At 35.1% G+C, this 27,956-nt stretch overlaps 1 protein-coding gene across 2 annotated transcripts; it reads right to left on the minus strand.

Moving 5' to 3' along the window:
• Positions 1-97: 97 nt before the first annotated feature.
• LOC122046652 lies at positions 98-3,309 on the minus strand. 2 transcript variants are annotated; one of them, XM_042607436.1, is made up of 12 exons: positions 3,116-3,309; positions 2,955-3,033; positions 2,785-2,845; positions 2,603-2,683; positions 2,398-2,514; positions 1,849-2,223; positions 1,341-1,735; positions 1,083-1,182; positions 935-1,000; positions 781-867; positions 589-717; positions 98-495 (listed from the first exon to the last, which is right to left on the minus strand). In XM_042607436.1, the coding sequence occupies exons 1-12, from the start codon at positions 3,126-3,128 to the stop codon at positions 181-183; spliced, it is 1,818 nt and encodes a 605-aa protein (XP_042463370.1). In that variant the 5' UTR covers positions 3,129-3,309; the 3' UTR covers positions 98-180. The 2 variants fall into 2 exon arrangements, with proteins under 2 accessions (XP_042463370.1, XP_042463369.1); XM_042607435.1 differs by having other exon boundaries at positions 2,776-2,845.
• Between the last annotated feature and the right edge of the window lie 24,647 nt (positions 3,310-27,956).

Consider the following 27,956-nt stretch of genomic DNA (forward strand, 5'->3'; position numbering starts at 1 on the left):
TTTATGTTGAATTAAAGTTGCCTCAATAGCAAACTATGATGACTGAATCCCAGGGGTTTAGGAAAGACTTGTTACAACAACGAATAGTTGATGTGTGTGCCCGTTAACAAAACGATCGTTAGTTACTTGGAAAGCATCAATTTTACAAAGGATTCATACATTAATGCATGTTTTATTCTCTTAATGAGACTTGAGATTTCCAAGGTCCCTAGGCAACAAGTATCTGAAAGAGACGTTGTGTGGCACCCACTCGATGAGTTTTGCAGAACTGCTTCCCTGGCATGCGTCGACGATGAGCCTTAAACTTTCAGGAAGATGGCACTTGATCATCTCCACCAGTTCCTGGGAGGACAAGTTGGAGTCCCTCGCGAAGTAGTCCAAGATCTTTGGCACAAGAATCCTGCGTCCCTTGCCAATCGTCACGGTCGCATGGATGTACTCCATCTTTGCAGCCTGCAGCAGTTGGAATAATCTCTTGGGGTTGTACACTCGAACCTGGAGCAGAAGGCAGCCAAAGCCATTTCACACAGGTTTTAGACTTTCAGCATGCTGCAGATGAAGAGAAACATAAGTGTGAGAAATTTTTACTGCAGGATCCGAATGGCTCCCTGAGCAAAGTGCGAAGCGAATTAAAGGTTCAGAGCTTTCAATGGCAAAGGCTTTCCATTCGTCATTGTCTTTGATCTTTACTCTCGAGGAGAGTAATGCCCTCAGCCACTACAATTAAGAAGAGTTGAGCATAGTATCATGCAAAAAAGGGATTAAAAGCGCTATAAATACCTGCCCAGGAGGATGCATTCGGCAACCGAGTATGAAACCCTGTATAGTATCAGCATTTACCATTCGCCCGCCAACATTGTACACATTCTGAGACGAAGAATATCAACATTTCAAGTTTACAATCTCTATAAAACAAAAATAACTTTAGATTTACCTTGGTGGCCAATGAAGCTGAAGCCTTTTTCATGTTGCTTCCTGGAATCCCATGCTCTAAGTATGACTGTCGATCACAGCAGGAGATGAGGGTCAATTTCTGTAAGCTAAATGGTTGATGATGAATTATCTGAAAATGAAGTAGTTACATGCATCGTCATTGCGTTGTGGATATTGATCCAGAATGCGATCTTTTCCTCGTTGTTCATCGTTCTTAGGTCAACTGTTTCCAGTTTCTGCATAAGCACTCTGTAACAGGACAAGTCAGTTCCAAACTCAACAAACAAAAGCTTTATATGATGTGTAAACTGAGATCAAGCAGTTATTTGGATCTCAGTTGTCACTGTGCTTACATTTGTAACAGATCAAAGTTCCAATTACCAAATATGAATCAGGCAGTGCCTTACTTGTAGCTTTGCAGCATTTCTTGGATATCACTGCACCTTCTACTGGCCTTGCAAATGGAAGACACTTCTACCATCATACTGTAAGGTCCGCTTAACTCCTTCAATCTTTCAGAACATCTAGAATTGTCAAACCAGGCGTCAAGAATTGCATCCCTCTTACGACAAGGACTCCACAATTCTCTGGTATAACGGGGAGAGAAAGTGGTCCTTGACGAGAAGGAGGAGGTAGGTGAAGATGAAACACCATGATGGTCCCTAAGTTTGCAATAGATGGCACACATTGACCTGACCATGTCTTCAGAGAGTCTGTTTGGCGTTTCAGGAATGTGATGCTTGATTGTAGTTCCGAGCTGTTCTGCGAGGCTCGTCACCCCTGAATTGAAGCTTTGCTCATGCTGTACATAGACCAAAGGCAACAACGGTTAGAAACCAAGGAGAAAGAGCTTTCTTTTTGCTATCATCTTTAGAGTGTGACCATGGAAGAAAAGGGTTTAGTATGATCACATACTTCAAGGAAAGACAGTGGTAGAGTATGGCATGCCCCAAAAGCTCGAGCTAGATTTTTAGCACAAGGTATCCCTGTATCTGAACGAACTGAATGTGGCACTAACGACGAATGGCTGCGGTGAATTCTGCGGCTATTCTTCTCTTGACCTCGAACTGCCGATGCTACTTCTCTAAAAGACAGATCATGCGAGGCAGATTCTGGAAATGGTGCTGATTGTGGAACTAGCAGTCGCGTAGTTTCATCTTCGACGGCATGGGGTGGTGCATTGGGTATTTGTTGCTCAAATGCTCGCCGGTAGAGGGATAGAAGATGTTGTTCCAAATGCACAACTTCTAACTCTAACATTGCAATCTCTCTTATTAGTTCCTTTGTTGGCTGACATCAAAAAAATTTGGATGAGCCAATTGTGAAATCTGAATTACTGGTTCATATTGATTCTTCTTCATGTAGGCATCTTCCATTATAATCGAAATATATATGGATATATATATATATAAAGAAGCAGCTGAAAGGCCACAAGGGATGCTGCTAAGAGAAGAAAGAGCTTACTTTTGGGATGCAACTAATAGATGATTCATCAACATAAGAAATGTCGTGCTGCAGTGCTTTTTCGAGTGCTCGGCGTACCACAATCTGATTTTTGAGGCATTTTTCCAGTTGTAGGATCTGCATTGAGGAAGTGAGACTGTGAGAGGCCGCCTATGAATAAATAGTGCTACATGCTCAAGATTCATTTGGACAATTTCCATATTACCTCTGTCTTTAAAGAGCTTTCAATCAGATATTTTGGCGATGATCTTTTGTTCATTTCAGCTAGAATGTCTTCTTCTTTATCCTTGCAACCATATCAAATGCAGAGTCCAAAAAGCTATTTGGAAACTCATTGAGTAAAACAAAAAAGGAAGAAAACGAGGGAAAGAGCTCTACCACACTAACATGATGAAATGATTGGATCGATGCATCCAGCTTATCTTTCTTGATTCTCTTTTCACAATCACTGTCATTTCAGAAATCTAGGATTTGATTAAATCTAGTAGAAGACGGTTTTCGTTCAAACAATCGCCTAAAGAAGAGTAGAAGAGAGACGACGAAAACAAAAGTGAAACCTTTTTGAGCGCTTATGAATTGCAGAAACTGCATCAATGGAGTCTCTTGCTGCAGCTGTGAACTTCACCATTCTTATTCCTACAACGATGAAGAAACAAAAACATCAAAGGAAGGAAGAAGAATGAGAAGCCAAATGCGTGGAGGAAACAGTCAAACTAACCCAAATAATTCATGAAACAGTTCAACCACCAAACTCCTCACTTGTTTAATAGATCATTCAGTGGACTCTTCCTTAACCTGATAGTCACTTTGGTGTTGCTCCTAGATAGGCAATGGTGATGTAGGTGTATGGTTGACTTGTGAGAGAAAAATTGGGTCAGTGTGTCAGTCTGGGGAAGATCAGATGCTAAAATCAGCCAAGGCCTAGTGCCCCATGAGTCATTAATTGAGTTTGTCTCATGCAAACTTTTCCTAGGAATAAGTGCTTGGAGTAGAAGAACCTTGTCCAGGTCATGTGATTCTGATCTCGGTGGAAAACATGTTTCTTATTAAAGTATACTGCACTTCACTGCTGGAAAGATTTCTTTTGTTGGAGGACAGATCCAAACTGTCTCATAGCCTTCTCCCGTTCGAGTACAGTGAAGCTTCGGGTTTGTTCAGGAAGCGTCATATTTGTCATAAACCCTTCGTCCCTTCCATTTCGTGCCACAATACAGTGCTTAGGATACAAACATGTTGAGATTAAAGAAAACCATAGTTTATTGAACCACGTAATTAAATTTCCTTAATATGTAGTTGTTTCTCGAAACACATAGTTTGCTCATAATTTTTCAGTAGGATGATGTAAGGAGGTAATAACTTTGATTTGAAATTCATGAATGATCTTAGGAACTTCAAATCAAATTCATTACACTTTCGAGAGACTCCTAAATATAATCACATTCTCAGATCTAAATTTCACATTCTAAATTGAGAGTATTAGATTTTTGAAATCTTCTTAACCTCGAGATAAGTTAACTTGTTAAAAGATCTAAGTCTGCCATACTTGTTAAAACTCGTTGTTGATCTTAAAAATTTCAAAATCATTTTGAGTTTTCTGAATGTGACCATACTCTACTCATACCTGAATTCTACTGCTTAAATTGAAAGTTGATTTTTCGAAAAACTTAGAATTACGTGATTATTGGGGCACTCCTCTACGTACAGTTTGCTAAAAGAGTGATTACAGCCTTTTTTTTTTTTTTTTTTTTTTTTTTTTTGACAAACTGAAAAGATAAGAAAAGATGACTCTGGAAAGCAAATTAATGGAAGCGTAAAGGGGCATGAACACCATGGCTGAATGAAGCTTCCTCCATATGGTAGTTTTTCCCACCCAAAAAAGAAGCGAAGATGCCTCATTGGTCTTCACGCCATTGGTAGTATTGTTTGTCACAGAATCCAGGGCTTAAAATAATGGATTATGGACTGTCATTTCTTCAAGAGGCAGTTGATAGGCAGCCCAATGTGGTATGCTTCACCTACATCGCCATTGGCACGGAAGAGGGAAGGAATTTAACTTCAATTCTTCCTCTTACTGCACTGCAATGATTGAACCTCGCACCACAATTACTAGTGTTTCAATTCTCTAAAGTTAACTTTTTTTTTTTGTTAGTATTTTTTTTAACTGGTCCATCTCACCGAAGGTTTTCATCGAAAATGTATTTGTTGCTTTGTCGAAATTGTGACTCGATCCTTGGGAAATTGAGAATGCGTCATTGTCCCGGAGGCTTTCTCAACATTTTATTAAACCATGTGAGGAAATTTCAATATCATCCATTTCACATATCACATTCTCATTATACTCCTCACTTCTTTCCACAAAATAATTATATATCTTTGAGTACGCATCTCTAAATTTTTACTCTACCTGTTCAAATATTTATTGCTCTTAATTTATGCTATCAAATTCAGATATGAGGGCATGAATGCATTAAGAATGTTTGCAGAAGTATATTGATTTTGGTTTAAAGTGATTCGAAGTTCTCTAAGTCAATCAATTAATTTCAGACAAAATTAATTGACACATTTAGAAGTTTAAAATTTTAAAAGTTTGATATTTTTCAAGCCAAGAGAGTCCTAGGAACTCATTAGTGATATTGGTTAATGAGAATTATTGTCTTTGTGACAAATTTTCTCAAGCCTTTGTAAATTTTAAAATTCATCATTTTTAATTTATGTTATTGAATTTAGATCTGAGGGCATGTATGCATTAATGAAGTTTACAAAAGTATATTGGTTTTGATTTAAAATAATTGAGAGTTCTCTAGATCTATTAATTAGTTAATTTTAGACAAAACTGCCCGATACATTTAAAATTTTGACATTTTTCAAACTAGGGAAGTGCTAGAAATCCATTGGTGTTGATTAGTTCATTCCAAAGCCTTATAATGAACTTTGACAAATTTTCTCAAACAATTTTATTACTATCAATTTATGTTATCGAATTCAGATTGTGATGGTGTGAATATATTAAGAAGATTTGCGAAAGTACATTAACGATGCACATACCCACGTAATTATTTAGTGGAAAGAAAGGAGGAGTATAACGGCAATGTGATTTGTATTTTGAAATTATAAAAATTAGGTAGGTGATATTGAAATTTACGATTCATTTTTTTTTCTCCTCTTCTTCGTATTATTATGTATTATTAACGGCGTGCAGTGGGGAGAAACGAAGCTGCAATACAGAAACAATCAAACGACAAACATGCTCGAGGTTCCATGTGGTTTGGAGCTGTCGTTGATAGTTTCAATCATGTGGAATCCATAACTTCGATCCAAGTTAAATAATTATATATATTGGGAACGACATGGCTCGCCTCCAAGGTCAAAATTTTTGCAGTATCTTGTGGTTTTGTAGTAGGTGATCTTCTTGTCAGTGAACAGCTTATACGAACTAGTATTTCATTGGGGAACATAAGAATCCATGTGAGTGACAGCGTATGTAGAGTAAAGATAGAGAAGGGCTGGCTTAATTAGCTTCCTGTTCTTGTAGCATCTATATGTTGCAGGGAATTTGTTGAAAACACCCAGCTCAAACCAGGATGATTAATTCAACAGTGGCCAAATAAGTGATTCATTAATAGATAATTTCTGGCTTTTTAGAAGTGAAAAATTAAAAGAAATCTTTCTCCTCCATAAACACTGTCAGTGTCAGTGTCAGATTTAAAAGGTAAAAGCTAATAGAACGCTGATTATTGAAAGTAATGAAAAAAAACATAAAGATAACATCAAATTTGAAACGACCGATCAAACTCTATAACAACTTTAATCGACCATCGTAATAATTTAGAAAAGTGTACACTGATTATTGGAAGTAGATCATCTCTAAGCTGGTGAGATGATGTTGAGCTTGAATGATAAACTAAAGGGATGGGCTACAAATCCAAGAAAAGTTGAAGGAAAATATTAGGCCCAATAGAATTATCATGCTCATATAATTTTTAAAATAGGACAGAATATTATCTCTCCAAAATAAATAATAATAATAATAATAATAATAATAATAATAATAATGTGTTTAGAGTAAGAAGTACTTAAAGTATCCAAATTAGAGTTCTTTATGAACTCTCATTGTTAACTTGTCGTACTTTTGGCAAGGAGTGGCTCCATGTTTACGAGGATGCTCCTTCATGTTTTTTTTATTATTATTAAAATAAATTTTTTAATTTAAATATAATAGTGGAGAGGTTTTTTAATTAAGGGAGAGATGTGTCGTGTGAGGTTTTTTAATTATATAGAAGGTAAAATATAACGAAAAAATATGAAACTTATAAAGAAGTTATTCAGAGATTTTTTAATAGCAGATATGCAGAGAATTTTACTTTTGAGGTGATGTTAATATAGCATTGAGGGAGCTCATGAAGTGCTCTCACTACTATGGATGTCCTTAGCATCCATAATGAAAGCACTTATTGCTGATGTGATAGTAGTGAGGGAGCTCCCTTCCATAGTGGGAGGGAGTTTTTTCGCTTTTCTACGGGAGCCTCTCCTTACTCTCTCTCTTAAAATTAAAATTATTTTTTAATTATAATTTTTATTTTAAAAAACACAGTAAAGGAGTTATTAAGAGGTTGTAATTTTGTAATTGTATTTTTTTTGTAAAATGTGGGACTTATAAAAGATTTATTAAGAAGTTTTTTTATAGTTGAGAGATGAATAAGATTTTTTATTTTTGATATGGTATTAATGTGACATTGTGGAAGTTTATGAGAGCTTCCACTCTTGAAAATGCCCTTAGAGCATTCGTAATGGGACACTACAAAAATGATCGTAATTAACGACAGGCGTACTGACGGAACCATAATTATGTCGGCAGTTTCCGACTGAATATAATTCAGTCGGGAATTTCCGACGGGATATTATCCCGTCGGTGATTACCGACGGAATTATGGTTCCGTCGGTAAATGTCGCATATTTTCAATTTAATTTCAGTTTAACGGAGTTTAACGGGTGCGGGCATATAACCTGCCGACAGAACGTTAATTCCGTTGGCAAATATCGACGGAATGTAATGTCCTTCGGTAATATTTCTAAACCATACCCGTTTGGTTTAAAAAGGGTTAACGCGGACCCGTTAACCGGAGGTATTTACCGATGGAATATTTATTCCGTCGATAAACACCGACGAAACTGTAATTCCGTCCATAAACACCGACGGAACTGTAATTCCGTCGGTAAATACCGACGGAACCTTAATTCTGTCGGTAAAACAGATTAGAATTAGGGCACGGAGCCCTTCCCTCTTCACGCAACCTTCGTTTCTTTCTCTCTGTCGACGATTTTTTCCGGCGATTCGACGATCTCCTCTGCGTCCAGCAGCCTCGTGCCCTCTCCCATTCACCGCGTTCCGCAACCAGCGACTCAGGTATGCTCCTCGCTCTCCTCTGTCGTTTGTTGGTTTTCACATGGACGGCGTCGCCTGCTCGCTGCCGGCGGGCCGTCGCTGGGGGCTTCTCGCGGCAACCCAACACCCCCAGCCGCAGGCAGCTGCTCACGGCAGGCTAGCCGCAGGCAGTTGCTCGCGACGGCTGGCTTGCCGCGAGAAGCCCCCAACGACGGCCCGCCGACAGCAAGCAAGCGACAACTGAAAGCTTACAAAAAGCAACGGGTTTGGAACAACATCCAATTGTTATTACTGATGTTTGATGATTCACCAAACTGTAGTGACACTTAATAACTCGAACATTCTTTGTAGTAGTCAACTTAATAACTTGAACATCCTTTACATTTCTTCACTTAGTATGCAAATCTTCAGAAACTAGCTTAAACAAAATATTTGCCAATATGTGACATTTAATGTGTTTACAAGAACAAAGGGTTTATTAATGGTTTATAGGACAGCTAGATATCTAATTTAACTAAAGAAAACTGGAAAAAGGATTGTTCAAAGTTATGTTTAACATTTTAATTTCTCATACCAACATCATAGAGGATCTTGTAGTTAATAGGCGAGAGTAAAAATAAGCATTGCGATGAACCTGGAAACTATATTTACATATCATAATAGTTTGCAGTTTCATGGATCAGATAATTTGGATCAAATTTTATCACATTTCTATTAGTGGAGAGGAGAGTTTCGATAATATGATACGATGATCGTGAGATGAAATTGTGCACATAATATCTTATTTATAATGTTTCAAGTGATACAAGTTTAATAATGCTTCAATCATGTTTTGTTGCTTATTTATCATGTTAGTAAAGATTTATTATGATGTGCTGTAATTTTTTTGTAGATATAAGGTATCATGGCAGATCTTCCAGCACCACTCCATGGATCCACCGTCCTTAGGGTTGTTGGAGAGTCGTAAGTATTTTTTTATTATTAGTATTTCAAGTTCTTTATTTATAACATATATTTTATGTCTTAATATTGCTTATATGTAGATTTACTCCCGACGGCCATCGAGTATCGACATATATCACACGGAAATTTAAGGAAAGAGTCTGCATATCTAGGACTACATGGAGACATGTAGATGTTGCAACTAAGGGCTTTTATTATCAAGAATTTGTGGTAAGTAAATTGAATATGTACATTATATGTATCCTTTAATATACTAAAATTTTATTTTTTAATTGCAAAAAAAGTATACGTGGGAGGATGGGCACGAGGTAGAATTTGCAGTAACTTGGAATATTTATTGTGTCAAGTTGTACAAAGATCTATTATACTATGTGAGAAAGGATGGCACACGGCCAGCTTATGTATCCGACGAGATCTGGAGTGCATGGACGACCACTTGGTCTGCAGAAAGATGGAAGACAAAGGCTCTAAAAGCAAGAGCGAATAGGAATACAGAGCCAGGTGGCCCGAGTACCGGATCTGCTCAGCATACATCAAGATCTCGATCCATTGTTGAGCACGCTATGGATCTGGTGATTTTAATTTAAAGTTATATAAATCAAATTTTTATTTATTAATAAACTTGTATAATTTTAGCCAAACTTATTTGTGCATGCAGGAGCGTTCTTTAGAAAGACAACCTACTTGCCTGGAGATCTTTTTCAAGACTCATCAGAGAAAGGATGACACATATGTTGATGCTCGATCAAAGAACATTGGGGTTTGAATTATTAACTTGCAATTTATATTTAATCTTTAATAATGATTAATTAGCTTTAATAATTATGTGTAAGATATAAATTGTAAATTTTTTCTACACAGGAGGAAATGACAAACAGGGTTGCTCAGGCATCTCAACCACCAGTAGAGGGAGGGGAGTCATAGGATCTATCCACCCAGAAAATAAACGAAATTTATTATGATGTTGTGGGTGGAAGGACAAAGAACTCCTCCCTCTACGGCCTTGGCTCCCAGGCCAAGGTGGTATTTGATCGCTTGAGGACTCCTAGGGGTCGTGCGAGTTCCTCTTCTTCTTCTGAGGTGAAGTCATTAAGAAAAGAAAATCAAGAATTGAAGACTCAGATGACTACCATGGATCAGAGGTGGGAGAAGAAGTGGGTTGCTCAGGAGCAGGCATTGGCCCAGATGCAAGCAATCATTGCTAGATGGGACCCATCACAGCAGCCTCATTCACAGCATCCCTAGTCAGAGGAGACCTGAGACCCATCAGACTCCGCCGATGTTTAGATTTTTTTGAGGTATGTTTAACTATAACTTGATTTTTTTAAGAAATTTCTTATAAATTAGTTAAGTCAAATATATTTATTTTATTGTGATATTATAAGATGTTTATCTTAAGTGTTTTATATTTTCCAGGAGTTCATATTGATACATTCATCACCGTACTATCATTAGATATTACAATATAATCCAGGTAATTTTTTACATGTAAAATTAGTTATATATTATAATTTTTGAGTTAAATATTACATTTGTATCGATTTAGTCTGATTATAATCTCTTATATTTGATTTTTACAGGATTATATTTGGATATATGTGTAGGTGATGTATCATGGTACGTTTGGATATTTTTTATTTGACTTTCACTTGTCAGTACTTTTGGATGTTTATGATTGTCAGTACTTGATATTTGGATAATTATATTTTATTTTGTATTGAATTTTTGAGATATATATGACCACTTATTAGTATGTTTTGTATTGTTTTTTAGATAGTTTATCATTTGTTTGTGAGTATATTGTATGTTGTGTTGATTGTATGGATTGTGATTGATGTATGGATTGTGTTTGATATTTGACTTGTGTTTGTGTTACCATCGTTTGTGATGATTTTTATTGTATAAAAATTATATATATGATAAGTGGGAAATGCAGGGGAGGCATTAAAATTTTGTTACTGCATATTGCCGACGGAATATTTAATTCCGTCGGTAATTTCCGACGGAAGTACAAGTTCCGTCGGAAATTTATTGAAGCGAAACAGTACATCTTCGATAAACTCCCGACGGAATTACCTATTCCGTCGGTAGTTACCGACGGAAATGGGTATTCCGCCGGTATGTTGCCGACGGAATTAAGTATTCCGTCGGGAATATACCGACTGAATAAAATTCAGTCGGTAACCTTCGTTAAAATCCGTTTGCCCTTTGTCGACGGGATAAGTTTTCTGTTGTTAATATATACCGACGAAATACATTAATCCGTCGGTAGTTGCCGACTGAACATCATTTCCGTCGGTAAATTAAGCGTCGACCCAATTCTTATCGATATCAAAAATTCCGTCGATATTCCGTCGGAATTCTCATTCACCGACGAAATGCCGATGGAATATTCAGTCGTTATTCACGGTAATTTTTGTAGTGAGAGCCCATTTGAATGACATGTTAAATAATAGGAGTGAGTTTCTTTTAATTAAGCTTGGGAGCGGCTTCCCAAATATGGAATCACTCCTATTAATTTTTTATTTCTTAAAAAAATTAAAATGGTGTTTATAATTTGATAATGATTTATTTTTGAAAAAATAAATGCGACTCATAATGAAGTTGTTGAAAAAAAATTTTATAGTGGAGAGATAGATGAGATCTTTTACTTTTGATATGACATTGACATGAATTATAAGGGAAAAAACCTTATGGGAACTCCTACAACTAGAGATGCCCTTAAGGGAACAAATAAGAAGATCCAAATTTGAATTTCAATAAAAATGAATATTCTAGAGGTCGGCTTCTAAATATGCATATGTTGTGCTTCAATTTTATCAGGTGATGCGGGAGTTTGTGATGCCAAACAACATAACTTTGAAAAATTATAACTTCTAATTCATATTGAATCACGGGCATATAATATATTAAATTAAAACTTATTTAGAGATCTATATTTATTATTAGTGTAACTCATAACCACCCAATATTATACTCTAAAAATATCATTAAAGTCTTTTAGGAGATTTCAAAGACTTTTAGTCCTTTTTATTAAGGTTATTTTTCTTATTTTACATGGTTTAGGGGTTTAGAGACTATTAAACATTTATTTTGTTAATATTAAGACAATATCTTTATTTGAATTAATTTTATTCAATTAAACCTAAAGAGGAATTCTCTGCGTTTGATGATTTCTTGTGTCTTCCTTGAAAATTCTCAATTAAAGCTAACTATAGAATAATCGGTATTTTGTTTGGCGTCATCCGGATTATAAATAAGGGGAAGACCGTTTATCTAATTGGATGAAGTCTGAACACCTATATTATCCAAATAATATAAATAATAATTTTACAAGGGTTGAAGAGTAAGCTCATAAATGTAGTTGTGTTGATCATAGCCCAATTAAATCTTTCGGATTGAGCCTATTGTAACATAAGATGTATAGACAATTGAAGAGCTCTAAAGGAATAATTTTATATTGTGATTTTTATAAAGCGGCTATTAGAGATATAATAGCCTAATATCATTACAATTGATGTCATATTTATAATTATTAAATTGTGCTTACATCTATTTAGTTAAAAAAGGTAATTAACTTAAGAGGACTATAAATTTAATTTATATGTTATTACAAAATTATTACTAATTTGTTTCCTCTAAGTTGATGCATCTGTTGAGAATGAATAATAACAGAAAAAATAAATATAATTTAGCTCATACCTTGCTTTATAATCCAAGCCACTCCAACTTAACATAAGCATCTAGATGACGATATATCGTAGACCAAGCAAAGATCGATATTGGCACGGCTCAATCAAATCGATGAAATCACAAATAAATGAATCATAAGATCTATGATTCAATCTGATCGAGCCATTCCAACATCACCCTCTCACTTAGCCATATAACCCAAGTTTATTTAGAACTAATTGTAGCCCTTTGCAAGAGAGGAATTGAATGAGGCAATGAAAGCATGAAGAGAGAGGTTTAAATAATATAGTAGATAGACCATGATATAATTAACGTAATAATAGATTAGTTAAGACATCCATATCACTAGTGCACGGGTTACAACTATTAATTTTAATGTTTTCCATTTCCACACGTAGTGGTTGATGCTCCCCATCTTGCATTCTTTACTTAATCATAATCATCGACCACCATGCATATATATATATAGCAATAAACGGAAGGATGTTTTTTTTTCATTTATTATCAAAAGAAGATTTTATCCTGATACCGGACCTTTTATTTTTCAAAACTGTTCTTATTTTTTGTTTTTAGGCTGTTATAATAACTACGAGATTATAACCATTACATAATTATCGTAGCTATTATTTATAACTATTATATAATTGTAGCGGGTGTGATTTTTTTAACTGTTACAATAGCAATTATAATTGATACGATGATAAAGAGAGCCCATCAAATATGAGTTAAATATGATAACAACAATTGATATGGAGATCAAAATCAAGTAAAAATAATGACGGAGCCAAGATTTGTAGCCCACCCGGACTACAAATGTCCTACAAAAGTTCCCCGGGCTAAAGACTCTTTTGTTCTATTTGGGAATGAAAAAATCAATGCAATCAAGGTTTAAAATTAACACAACTTTGGCTAGGTCCCAGGGCTATAGCCAAGGTAGCCTAAAGCCTAGCTCCGCTCTTGGGTCAAAGGCAAGAAACTATTGGCTCACCAAAGTCAATCGAGTGGGTGGCAATGGGCCTAGTGGGTCTGAAGGATCAATAGGTAAATTGTACAACAAAAGTTTCTACTATCATATCAGGGATTTATATGCTCTGTTAAGGAATGATATCAGAGACACTTTTCTGATATATCTTTTCACACGCCTTGAGAAGTGTACACGTTTGCTATTGGATTACTATATAAAGGGGGTCCATGTACCGGCGAATGTATGCATTATTTGTGATTGAGCTCCTATTATTGCTATAGTTCTTTGCCATCTTTCTACTATTTCGATGACTAACATGAGTATCGGAGGGTCAATGTCGGGGCTCTTTCCCTGATCTAACACTGACATTCATAGTTTTACAGGATGAAGCAGAGTCTTCGTGAGATTTAACTACTGATTTACATTCCTAATTAACTGTCTTCATCATTTTCAAACACCATGAATAACAATTACCGAATTTTAGCTTCTATAATACAAGTGTTATCAGAAATAAGATACTAACTATGATTTACAATTATTGTAAAATAATATTAACCAATATTGATAAGACATAAAATGCTTATATTGTGATAGATATGTAATTGATACATCACTGTGTTATTAATATTGAAAAGAGTTAAGATATTGTTACAATATAATATATTGACCAATGTTGACTATGAAGTATTCATATTATAACAATTATGTACTATATCTGCTAAAATATAGTGTTATTAGTATTAATTAGAATTGAAATATCAATATTATAATCATTATGAATATAATTGTATAGTGGCTATTGAATCATAGATGCTATAATTATGTACTAGCTATAAACTCATAGTAGCTATAATAGTACCAAAAATTTTAAAAAAATACACTTACATTTTATAATAAATGAAGAAGAATCGTCATGCTGATGATTCCAATAAAATACAAAGAGACCTCATTTTTATGCAAAAAGAATTACCAAATTACTTTGTTGTACTTATAAAATTGAATTTGTTTGCACTGTAAAATTATTACATATTATTATTATTATTATTATTATTATTATTATTATTATTATTATTATTATTATTATTATTATTATATGTTGAGGTTGGTGCCTTTTCATTTTCATTTTAGTAGACAAAAGCCAAGAATCCGAGGGGATTAATTCACTTCTGTCTGAAAAAAGTATAAATTAGACATGTTTGTTTAATTGAGTCTTTACAGAGCAAGATGACAGAGAGAAGGTAGAGATTCGGACAGCTGATTACAATTCACAGAAATATATTAACTATTTTGTCTCCGAGATGGTGCATAGTCACACCAATTTGTCCGATCAGCAGACTAATTAAGAAATTCCAAGAGACAAATTAAAGAACAATAAGCAGATGCTCTGAATTTTGTTTGTTTGGAGTGAAGGAATATGCCCTTTTTTAGGTTTTGTGTGTGCGTGGTTTCTTTGATCGTAATCCTCTTTTTAATGTTTTAGTGGTTCAGGTACAAGTTAATCTAATCACCAATGGTATTTAGTAAGAGTTTATTTATGTTTATTTAATATACATAAAATTGATTAAATAAATTATTCATTGTAGAAAAAAAAATGATTACACGTATCCCACAATTCGTTTCCAAACTATGTGAATAGAGATAAATTATAAGATCAATTTATAAGGACATCTACAATGGGAGCTCCGATGAGCTCTCATTGTCTATGTGCCCAATGAAAAGGAGTTCCCTCTCATGGTGGGAGAGAGTTCCTTGGATTAAACGAAGAACCATGGAACCGCTTTTTTAATTTTTAATTTTTTAAATATTAAAATAATTTATTTTTTTAATATTTGTAAAATAGAAACCAAAAGCAACATCAAGAAAAGCGGCTAATTTTTTTGCCATTGAACAACTTAGTAGTTGAACAATGACTAATTTTTAGATGTTAACGGTCAAAATTTAATAAGGTTTATGAAATTCTTAACATCAAGAATGACAAAATATTAAACAATATCAAATAAAAAAATAATTTTGCCGGAAATCGAGATCTTTCATAAAGATTATAAAATTCTCATAAAGGATATTAGTAAGATGACACTAGGACAACTTCATATATATGAGAAAATAGTTTAAAAAAAATTAAATAGAAACGCAATCTAGTATAGATGTGTTAAGTTTATTTTTATATATTATTATAATTTATATCTTTTTATATGACATATGATAATATTTATGATTTTTTTTTAATTATTAATGTTATTTTGCGTTAGTAATTTATGTATTTAAATTTTATAAAAATTTAATTATATATAATAGAAAATATGAAGAAGAGATGAAAAATATATATAATGAAAAGTGTGGGGGGTCCATAAAAAAGTTGTTGAGAGATTTTTTTTATAGTGGAGAGATGTTTGAGGTTTTTTACTTTTAATGTAGTGTAGATGGGGCAACAAATTAAAGAGCTCTCTAAGAGCTTTAACCATTGTGGTTGCTCTAATCGACTGTCAAGTGAGTAAGAGGTGAGAAAAATTTTTTCTCCAAGACCATGTGTTCATTGGAAATTTATCTTTATCCTATTATAATAAATCTGTCACCCTCTAACTAACCGCTTATAAACAACATGAAAATACTCATAAATAAAGTTTATGAACTATATTCATTAATAAAATTCTCATCAACCTGATAAATAAATAAATAAAGAAAATTTTAAAATAAATAAACAAACAAACAAACATATATTATTAAGTTTAATAACTCAATCAAATAAATTTAAATTTATAAAAAGTTTAAACAATCAAACGAGTTTGAACTAAAAGCTCGATAATAGCTAAATGAATCAAGTTCGAGTCACACTTGAACCAACCTCAAGCTTGTAAAAAAGAATCAAAGTAAAGTTTGAACAATCATTTCGACGGCTTAGTTCATTTTAGATTCAGATTGACTCGCAAGGTCAGTTCAAGGTATAGATCATTAAGGCATATTCTTAGGACCCCTATTATATTAGGGCCGACTAAATTATATATATATATATATATATAAAGTTTGGATATTAAATATTTAAAATTATGGTTAAAATAAATTTTAATGAAGATTTATTTTAATCAGTAATTTTAATTTTTTTTACTATTCGAATTATATTTGGTCATTAATTTTTAAAATTTTTTATTTAATCAATAATTTTAATTTTTTATTGTTAATGTTAGATTTGATTGATAATTTATTTTTATTTTTATTTTTATTTTTATTAAAATTTGCTTGGTAATTTTTAATGATAAAAATTTAATTTACTAATAAAAATTAAGTTTGATTTAGAAATTTAAAATATTTATTGGTTATATTTAATTGATATTTTTATAGGCTTTAGAGTTTAGGGCACTCTTATTTTTAATAATTCGTTGTTGATATTTGCTAGCTAAATTTTTTTGGCTAAATAAATTTAATTAATAATTTATTGATGTTAAAATTGATATAAAGCTCCAGTTAATGAGGTATCCTGGGAAGGATCTATTGTATTCAATGACTATATCTACTACTTGAACCTAGTACCTCTAGATCACATAATAATAATTTTATCATTGCGTTAAGATTTTCCTTCATTGAAGTTAAAGTTGATTAATAACTTTTTTTAAAATAGTAATTAAAATATATATTAATAATATTACAGTAATTTATTATTCATTGCCAAATTAGTTAACATGAAATATTTTTTATTTTTTAAATTTTACTAATAAAGAAGTGATGTTTGACTAAGATAAAATTATTCCTACATGACCTATTTTAATTACATAAATAATCATTGACAATGTATGAAATTATCATTTTAAATTTTACTAATAAAATTAAATATCTTTAATAATATTTTTAATGTTTTTTTAAAAAATATTAAGATCTTAATTTTTTCGCATAGGGTTGTAAGAATTATTGAGACGACTCTTGACTCGATTCAATTGTCTTATCAAATAAATTTAAATACCATAAAACTTAACTCGGCTTACTTGTTTAACTATTAAAACCTCTATCTACTATATAAAACGATGAATAAATACTTTTTTTTACTTGCAATCATTATTGTACAGTGAGAAGTGCATATTGTTGGAACATAGAGATATGGAGATAATTCAATCTAAAGTTCTAGCAAAACTCATTCCTCAGATGAGTTGATAAACTCAAGAACACGGACCACTCAGGATGAATAATCATGAGCACTTCTTCGATGACCGATAAAAAACTTACGTGAGATTGAACCAGTCAACTTAAGGAATATATCAAAAAAAAAAAAAACTCACAACTCAACCTCAATCTTGGTGAGTCTTCTTATCAATTACCTAATGAAACTACATGCTTTGACATGCTTGTGATTGATAATAGAGGGCATGGTTTGTAAACTTTCGATCTAGATCATATGATCCTATGATCCAGAAATAGAAAATGGATTTGGATCGATCGAGGATCAGTTTAATGGGATTGAAAAGGAATCATCAGAATTATATAGTATTGGTGGAATTGGTCCGATTTTATGGTACAAACAATATTGATGTGGCACTGGAACAAAACATCCTTATCGGCGTCTCGACTGGTAGTGACTACGGAGGGAATGTGAGGAGGCAGCGTTGGTGGCTTGTGGAGAGGAAGAGGGGAAGGTGTTGGCTGGCGGCTGACGACGATAGCATTGTGGGTGAGGCTGTGAGAGGAGTGGTGGCGGCAAGCACTCAGACGAAGAGGGGAAGACATTGTCGGCGACGACATGTGTGTGCGATCGCATGGGTGAAACAGAGTGGAAAGGTGACAGCGAGCGAGCACAGATGAGGGAGAACGCTTCGCTAACACCCTGTTTGGAAACAACTTAAGTGAAGAAATTGAATTGAATTCCATTAGAAATTGAATTATGGCAAGAATTGAATTCAATTCCTATGTTTGGAATGGATTAGTGAATAATAGAATTGAATTGAATTCCTTAATTTGGAATTTATTTGAATTGAATTCCATTCTTATACATTTACCATTTTATCCTCATAACTAATCATTTAATAATCAAGTTAAGTATTAGAGAATAGGACGAAGGGATCGCACAGTTAAGACAGCAGTATAAAGAAGGTGGCGCACGGGAGAAACGGTGCAAGGAGAAGTTTTTGACACAAGGAGAAACGACGCACGGGAGAAAGGCAGGAGAAAACAAGAGAGCCGGCAGATGGAAAAAAGAGTTTTAATTTAAAAGGGCAATTAAGTAATTTTAGTTGTTCATGGTAAATCCTTATCCAAATCTGACCATTTGAGGTCTGATTTACTATTCACATTTTGAATGGAATTGGAATTGAATTCCATATCAAATCCATCTCAAAAATTCATTCCAAACTATGGAATTGAATTCCAATTACCATAGGAATTCAATTCCATAGGATTCCAAACAGGGTGTAAGAGAATAGAGGAGATTTTCTTAGTGAGTGATTTTAGGTTTTTAATTGAATTAATTAATTCAAAAATTCTTAATAATTTAAACAAACTTTTTCAAACCTTAATGAAATTATCTTATGAAAATATATATAAATTTATTTTAAATTTTAAAAAATATAAATAAATTATATTTATTCTTTAAAAACTTATTATTACCATTAATATTAATGATGCGGTGATGATGAAGGGTCCCACCTCGCTGCAACGGTGGAGGTCAAAGGAGGTAAAAATCAAGGCGGTCAACGCGTAGATAGAATCAACCGGTTGGCCGAAGTATGACCTGACTGGGGAGAAGGTTCCGACCCACCGTGACCTTCGACACGGGGAGCAATCAAACAATCGACGCTCAAGGGAGACAATGTGCAGAAGCCAAGCCGAGCGCCTACCCTGCTCGGCCAGACAACAGAGATTGATATGCAGAGTTTAACTTTGGCGGAGTGGCTATTCCACTCGGCTTGGCAACACGCTTCGGCCGAGCGGCTTTGACAATAACAAAGTGAACCTACGGTCGAGCAGACACACACTGAGGAACAACGAGGTTCTTGCTGGTCAGACGGGGCACCAGGGTGGCCGAATTCCGGCCGAGCGGCCAACCCGCTCGGCCTAGCAGTACACCTCTGATAATATCCAGTGATATCCTTTTGGGAGTTCGTGCTGTCGACACCGGGTATGGACTGCCAAAATATCGTACGGCGGAAGCTTCCATTGTCACTTCAGAGATATGCTCGGCCTGTTAAGGTACTGTATAAGGGACACTTTCCTAATAAGTTTTTTCAGATAAAGCTTTGAGAAGTGTGCTCGTCTTGGAAAACATGCACGCGCGCTACCGGAGCTCTATATAAAGGGAGTCCAAGCATCAGCGGAGGTATGCGATATTCACTGTTTGCCCTACAGTCTTCTTGTTGCTCCGCTTTCCACTTCATCGTCGGTGACTGACTTGAGCCTCGGAGGACCAACGCCAGGGACCCCTTCCCTGGCTCGACATTGACGTAGTTTGTGTTGCAGGTCCTAGCAGAGTCTACAGGAGATCAACGTGAGTTGTTGGAGTGTATACTGAAAGCCTAAGCTTTTGTAAATATTTATGTTAAATAAAGAATCACATTTGGTCAATTTATCTACATTTGTTTGTAGTTGTTCAATTAATTTATATTGTAGATAACATAGTATGTGGTGTCACATATAGAAGATGATGTTATCAGTACCTTATAAATTATAAACAGTAGCTCACGACCAAAATGGAAAGGAACAAATCATTGGAAGGTCGTAGTGTAATTAGGAATTAGTTTATCTTGACTATATAATTACACTAGTACACTTAGAGTGTATTGAGTAGGACCATTTGAGGTCGTTTCTTTTATACTGACTTTATAAAGAAACAAAGACCTCGGTTATTATGGAAGTGTGTGCTCTTAATCCTAATATAATAACAAGCACATATATTTGATATTTATTTCTTTAATTTATCAATGGGTGAGATTTAGTTCGATGAATCAATAAGCCTGATAAGTTGGGAAATGGTATCACTTATAGTGTGTGTTGTTGATTATAGAAGGAAACTGTGTCCTAGAGATACTAGGTTGATAATGTCCTCAAGAGGAGCTCATAAGGATTGTCATGTTAAACCCTGCAAGTGGACTTAGTCCGACATGATGATAAGGTTGAGTGGTACTACTCTTGGACTAAGATATTAATTAAATGAGTTGTCAGCAACTCACTTAATTAGTGGACATTCGATATCTTAAACACAGGGAGACTAACACACTCATAATAAGAAGGAGCCCAAAAATGTAATTTGGGATTGGTGCGGTAGTTCAATAATAGTTATCTAGTGGAATAAATTATTATTGATAAAATTAAGTTGTGTGTTCGGGGCAAACACGGGATGCTTAATTTTATCGGGAGACCAAAACCAATTCCTCCTTTCGGTCCCTATCGTAGCCTCTTATTTATAGGAGTACTATACCCACCTATACCCACCTTCATACCCATGAGAAGGGGGTCGGCCAAACTAGCTTGTGGTTCAAGCTAGGGCCGGCCAAGCCTTGATTCATGGGTGGTCGGCCCTAGCTTGAACTCAAGCTTAGGTGGCCGGCCCCATTAAATTTAAAAGAATTTTAATTTTAATTTTTATTATGTGGAAGATATAATTTATTACAGGGAATTAAAATTAAAATATCTCTCTTTAAAAGATCTACAAAAGATTAAAAGAAAGAGATTAGATCTCTTTCCTTATTTGTAGATTGGAAAGATATTTTATTTTTTCTCTCTGAAAAATTATTCACATGTTGAAAATTAAAATTATAGAAATTTCTTTTTATCAACCATGAAGAGATTTTTAAAGAGAAATTTTATTTTTTTTAAATTTTCGGAAACAAATTAGGAAGTTTTAATTGTTGATTAAAACTTGTCTAATTTATCTCTTTAATGTGGCCGGCCATTAAAGATTAATTGGGGAAATTTTATTTTATTTTTCTCAATTAAATCATGTCAAGGGAATTAAGGAAAATTTATTGTAATTAAATTTCCTAATTTGCCTAGGCCAAGGAATATAAAAGAAGGGGTGAGGGTGCCTTCATGAGACACAACCTCTATTATTTCTCTCCCTCTTTTATTTCTTGGAGTGGCCGACCATCCTCTTCCTCTCTCCCTCTTTGTGGTGGCCGAAACTCTCAAAGGCTTGGAGCTCTTGTGGCGGCCGGATACTACTTGGAGAAGAAGAAGAAGAAGAAGAAGGAGAGAAAGCTAGCATCTCTTGGAGTTTGGTTGGTGTTTTGTTCTTCATCCTTGGTTAACCTTTTTGTAGCCGAACCTAGCTAGGAGGAGAAGAAGGTGGTTGGTGGTTTCTCATCTCGGAAGATCAAGAGGTCTTTCTAAAAGGTATAACTAGTAATTTTTCTTTCTGCATCATACTAGTTATTTTTGGAAATAATACCAAATACAAGAGGCTTACGATTCTAGAATTTCGAATATGTTTTTCGATGTTGTGTTCTTTTGTTTTTTCTTTTCCTTGTGATTTGATTGTTCTTTTTGGTTAACCTAAAGTTATTTTAGGAAATTATATATTAGCTTTCTATAAAAGGTTTTGTCTAGTCGGTGGTGGTTGCTCCCATATCCAAGAAGGCCATGTGCCTCGCCACGTCAGTACTGGGAACCGATTATGGAAATTAATATTTAATGGAATTAATAACTTAAGGTGATTTGGGTCGAACGTGTTAAGTTCCGCAGGAGATTCAAGTCAAAACCTAAAAGAACAAATAGATTAAGTTTTGGATCAAACGTGTTAAGTTCCGCAGGCGATCCAAAATTTAATTTAAAAGAACACATGGTAGCTAGGAAAAGGTTCAGACCTTTGTACAAAATTTTTGTACAGTGGAACCTCTAGGCTTTCCGAGTAGCAACCAACAATTGGTATCACAGCTAGGGTTTTGCCTCTGTGTATTTGGTATTAGTTTAATTATGCACATGTCATACATAATTTAGGCAGGTTAATAGTAGGATGTGCTAACTTTGTGGATGCAGGATCCAACTATTATGGCTTTTAGTTATTATGTGTGTGATTGGACCCTTGGACATGTCAAGGGCATTTATATGTGTGTGCATGATTGTATTAAAATACAGCAGGAGCTGTATTTAGTTTTATTAGGATTTTATTTTTGATCTAGATACATGTACATTCCTTTTATGGAATATAGGATCAAAAAAATGTAAAATTCTATTTATGTCGCGGATCAAATCTTGCAAAGCGTGGAACCTTCTAAGGACCAGAGGTGCAGCAGAACTAGGAGCAAGATGGATGCGACAGCTAGACCCGGTGGCGGTGGCCAAATATGGCAGCAGCTTGGGATGACAACACACGGAGGACAACTAGAGATAAAAGCCATAATAGTTGAAAATTAGATTTTCTATTTATTGCTTTTATATTGTGTTGTGTGTGCATGTTAGTTTACAAGTTTAGTAGGCTAGCATAGTTAAAATTCCTCATTTATAAATAACTAAGTGGGAGAGGGATTTTTAAGTAAATCTCATGGTCTCCATTACTGGTTTGTAAGTGATGCAAACAAACTTGCGCGTTGGCTCTGAGTGCCTTCCTCCATAACGGATGAGCTTGTTTGTAGATCACTAGAACAAACTTCCATTATTGGATGACTATAGGAAGTTAATTAAGAGCGTGTGATCTTCCCCAACGGAAGGGGCATAATCTTATTAATGGACTTAGTGTCAAGTAATGGTATACACTTAGACACATCTAATAGTATCCTCCCCATCGGAGTCACTGCTATTATTTGTGTGACCAAATGATGCCAACTATTAATTTTATTTGTCAAAAAGTTAGGTTGACAAGATAATAAAATTAATGGGTTAAAACCCTCCTTTTACAAATGTTGAATTTGTATACGTCCACACTAATGTGGCATACAAAATTCACGGTGTTATGAGGTGTTGGTTAATTTAAAATAATATTGTTTGAGGAATCAATATTATTCTAAATTTAGAGTTCTGACCAAAAGTTATTTGTGATTCTTATGATGACTTTCAACCCACTGTCCATCATACTTCAACAAAATAGACTTATTGGACCTAATTACATAGATTGGAAAAGAAACCTAGACATTGTTCTTATTGCTGAAAGCTATAAATTTGTACTGACTGAGCAGTGCCCTGAAGCACCTACTGGTGAATCTACCCAAGAGGAGATTGAATATCATAGGAAATGGGTAAAAGCAGATGAGATGGCGCAGTGTTACATTTTGGCTTCAATGTCAAATGTATTGCAACATCAGCATCAAGATTTACCAACAACCTATGATATTATGAACAATCTCAAGGAACTCTTTGGTCATCAGGATAGGGCTTCTAGGCAAGAAGCCATGAGAAAGATAATGACAGCCACCATGCAAGAGGGTACTCCTGTAAGGGATCATATCCTAAAGATGATGGCTTATCTGAACGAGATACAGATCCTTGGAGGAGAAATTGATGGGGAAACCCAGATCGATATGATCCTCCAAACGCTACCTAGAAGTTTTCCGCCTGAACTATAATATGAATAAGAGGATTTATTCATTAGGGGAACTACCGATAGAACTTCAAGTAATAGAAATTAAAATTCTCAAATTCACTATCTTGAAAATGGTTCTACTTCTAAACCGAGAGGAAAGAAGAAGAAGAAACAAGTGGCTCAAGAAAGAAAGTGAATAAATCTCAGAGTACAGGATTTAAAGCTGGAGTGAAGAAGCCGAAGGGCAAGTGCTTCATCTGCAAGCAGTCAGGGCATTGGAAGGCGGACTGTCCTCGTAGGAATCAGAACAACAAGGGTATATCTCATGCTCTAGTTGTTGAAACATGTTTAGCGGTGTTATCTACCAGCACCTGGTGTGTAGATACGGGAGCCACTGATCATGTCTGCAATTCCCTGCAGAGGTTCCAGGAAACCCGACGACTAACTGAAGGAGAGATTACCGTCTACATGGACAATGCTACTAAGGTGGTGGCTGTTGCAGTGGGAGACGTCTACTTATCTTTTAGTAGAAATAGAAATTTGGTTTTAAGAAATTGTATTTATGTACCCAGTTTTAGAAAGAATTTAATTTCAGTTTCTAAACTGTTCTTAGATGGATATTCAGTTTTTTTCAGTAACGATGTAGTTATTAAAAGAAATAAAGTGATTATCTGTTCTGGTGCATTAGTTGGTAATTTGTATACTTTAAATCTAATTTCTTCCACAAAGCAAAACATGGAAATTTATAACTCATCTTCTAACTCTAATAAGAGAAAAGAACCTTCGGAAATGAACCAAGCATATCTTTGGCATCTAAGGCTTGGTCATATTAACTTAAGTAGGATTCAGAGGCTTATAGCCGATGGACTTTTGAGTTCATTAGAGTTGGAAAATTTTCTAACTTGTGAATCTTGCTTAGAAGGTAAAATGACCAAGAGACCGTTCAAGGCCAAGGGGTATAGAGCCAAAGAAGTGTTAGAATTGGTTCATTCTGATTTGTGTGGTCCTATGTCTGTCCAGGCAAGAGGTGGTTTTGAATATTTTGTCTCTTTTATAGACGATTATTCAAGATACGGATACATTTACCTAATGCACCGCAAGTCCGAGTGCTTTGATAAGTTCAAAGAATACAAGGCTGATGTGGAGAAATGACTAGGTAAAAGTATCAAGACACTACGATCTGATCGTGGTGGCGAATACCTCTTAGGAGAGTTTAGGAATTACTTATCAGAGGCCGGGATTCAATCCCAATTGTCTACACCTGGAACACCCCAACAGAATGGTGTAGCAGAACGAAGGAACATGACTCTTATGGAGATGGTTAGATCGATGATGAGTTATTCAGAATTACCAAATTCGTTTTGGGGATATGCTCTGGAAACAGCAGTATACGTTCTGAACTTAGTACCTTCTAAATCAGTTTCTTCTACTCCCATAGAATTGTGGAATGGGCGAAACCCAGTCTAAGACATATTCGGATTTGGGTAGTCCGGCACATATGCAGAAGATGATGATAAGTTAGAATCTCATACAGTTCGCGTGTTTGTAGAATATCTCAAAGGAACGAAGGTGGTTTATTTTATAGTCCTAAGACTAGAAGGTCATTGTTAGCACCAATGCCCGCTTTTAGAAGAATACTATATAATGGATCACAAGCCTAGTAGCAAAGTTGTTTTAGAAGAACTTAGAGAGGACACGTCTACTTGAGTACAAGACAAGATGAAGTACCACAAGAGACGCAACACGTGTCACACATGATACACAACCACGACGGTGCCTCGTCGTAGTGGGAGGGTTGTAAAGCGACTGAAGATTCATGTTTTGGGAGAGTCTTGGACTTGATCCGTAAACATGAAACTGATCCACGAACATATGATGAAGCACTCCAAGATATAGATGCAGATCTTGGCAAAAGGCAATGAATTCAAATAGAGTCTATGCACTCTAATAAGGTCCGGGAGCTTGTAGAACCCGATGGTGTAAAAGCATTGGATGCAAGTGGATCTACAAAGGAAAAGAGGGGACGGAAGGTAGAAACCTTCAAAGCTATGCTTGTTGCGAAGGTACACTCGAAAGAGGGAATCGATTATGAAACTTTTCACCGGTAGCCATGCTTAAGTCTATCCGGATACTCTTATCCATTGCTGCTCATATGGATTATGAGATTTGGCAAATGGATGTCAAGACAGCTTTCCTTAATGGAAGTCTTGAAGAGAACATCCATATGAAGCAACCAGAAGGGTTCATTGAAAAAGGCAAAGAGCATCTAGTGTGCAAGCTCAATCGGTCCATTTATGGACTGAAGCAAGCTTTAAGGTCTTGGAACATCCAGTTTAATGAAGTAATCCAGTCGTATGGATTTATTCAGTGTCCGGATGAGTCTTGTGTATACAAGAAGTGTAACGGAAACGTGGTGGTATTTCTTGTACTATACGTAGATGATATTTTGTTAATTGGCAACAATGTCAAGTTTTTATCAGACGTAAGGGTATGGTTGTCCAAACAATTTGATATGAAGGACTTAGGAGAGTGTGCACACATTCTTGAGATCAAAGTGATAAGGGATCGCAAGAAAAGAATGTTGTGTCTGTCCCAAGCTTCATATATAGATATAATCCTTGCTCGTTTTAGTATGCAGGATTCCAAGAAAGGTTTCTTAGCTTTTAGGCATGGAATAGCTCTATCTAAAGAGATGTCTCCGAAGACATCAAAGGAGATAGAAGACATGAAAGCAGTTCTTTATGCTTCGGCTGTAGGAAGCCTTATGTATGCAATGCTATGTACGAGACCTGATATTTGTTTTGCCGTGGGCATGGTCAGCAGATATCAGAGTAACCCTGGACAAGGACATTGGATTGTGGTAAAGCATATATTAAAGTACCTGAGAAGGACTAGAGATTATATGCTAATTTACCAAACAGACGATTTGCTCCCTGTGGGTTACACGGATTCAGATTTCCAATCAGATAGGGACAATAGTAAGTCTACATCAGGCTATGTGTTTACATTAGGAGGTGGAGCCATTTCATGGAGGAGTGTTAAGCAGAAATGCGTATCGGACTCAACCATGGAAGCTGAGTATGTAGCAGCCTCTGAGGCAGCTAAAGAAGCAGTATGGCTCAGGAACTTTCTAATGGACTTAGATGTGATTCCTGGTTTGCCCAAAATTATCACAATTTATTGTGATAATAGCGGTGCAGTTGCAAACTCGAAGGAACCACGAGCTCATAAGGCAAGTAAACATATAGAGCGCAAGTACCACCTGATACGAGATATCGTGAAACGAGGAGAAGTTGTCATCGCCAATATTACATCAGCAGATAACCTGGCAGATCCTTTCACTAAGGCCCTTCCGGCGAAAGCTTTTGATCGGCATGTGGAGGGAATGAGAATCAGATGTATGGTAGAAGATATGGCAGCTTAGTCATTAGTATAAGTGGGAGATTGTTGGAGTGTATACTGAAAGCCTAAGCTTTTGTAAACATTTATGTTAAATAAAGAATCACATTTGGTCAATTTATCTACATTTGTTTGTAGTTGTTCAATTAATTTATATTGTAGATAACATAGTATGTGGTGTCACATATAGAAGATGATGTTATCAGTACCTTATAAATTATAAACAGTAGCTCACGACCAAAATGGAAAGGAACAAACCATTGGAAGGTCGTAGTGTAATTAGGAATTAGTTTATCTTGACTATATAATTACACTAGTACACTTAGAGTGTATTGAGTAGGACCATTTGAGGTCGTTTCTTTTATACTGACTTTATAAAGAAACAAAGACCTCGGTTATTATGGAAGTGTGTGCTCTTAATCCTAATATAATAACAAGCACATATATTTGATATTTATTTCTTTAATTTATCAATGGGTGAGATTTAGTTCGATGAATCAATAAGCCTGATAAGTTGGAAAATGGTATCACTTATAGTGTGTGTTGTTGATTATAGAAGGAAACTGTGTCCTAGAGATACTAGGTTGATAATGTCCTCAAGAGGAGCTCATAAGGATTGTCATGTTAAACCCTGCAAGTGGACTTAGTCCGACATGATGATAAGGTTGAGTGGTACTACTCTTGGACTAAGATATTAATTAAATGAGTTGTCAGCAACTCACTTAATT

The sequence above is a fragment of the Zingiber officinale genome, chromosome 2B (genome assembly GCF_018446385.1).
Source record: "Zingiber officinale cultivar Zhangliang chromosome 2B, Zo_v1.1, whole genome shotgun sequence".
Taxonomy (NCBI): Eukaryota; Viridiplantae; Streptophyta; class Magnoliopsida; order Zingiberales; family Zingiberaceae; genus Zingiber; species Zingiber officinale.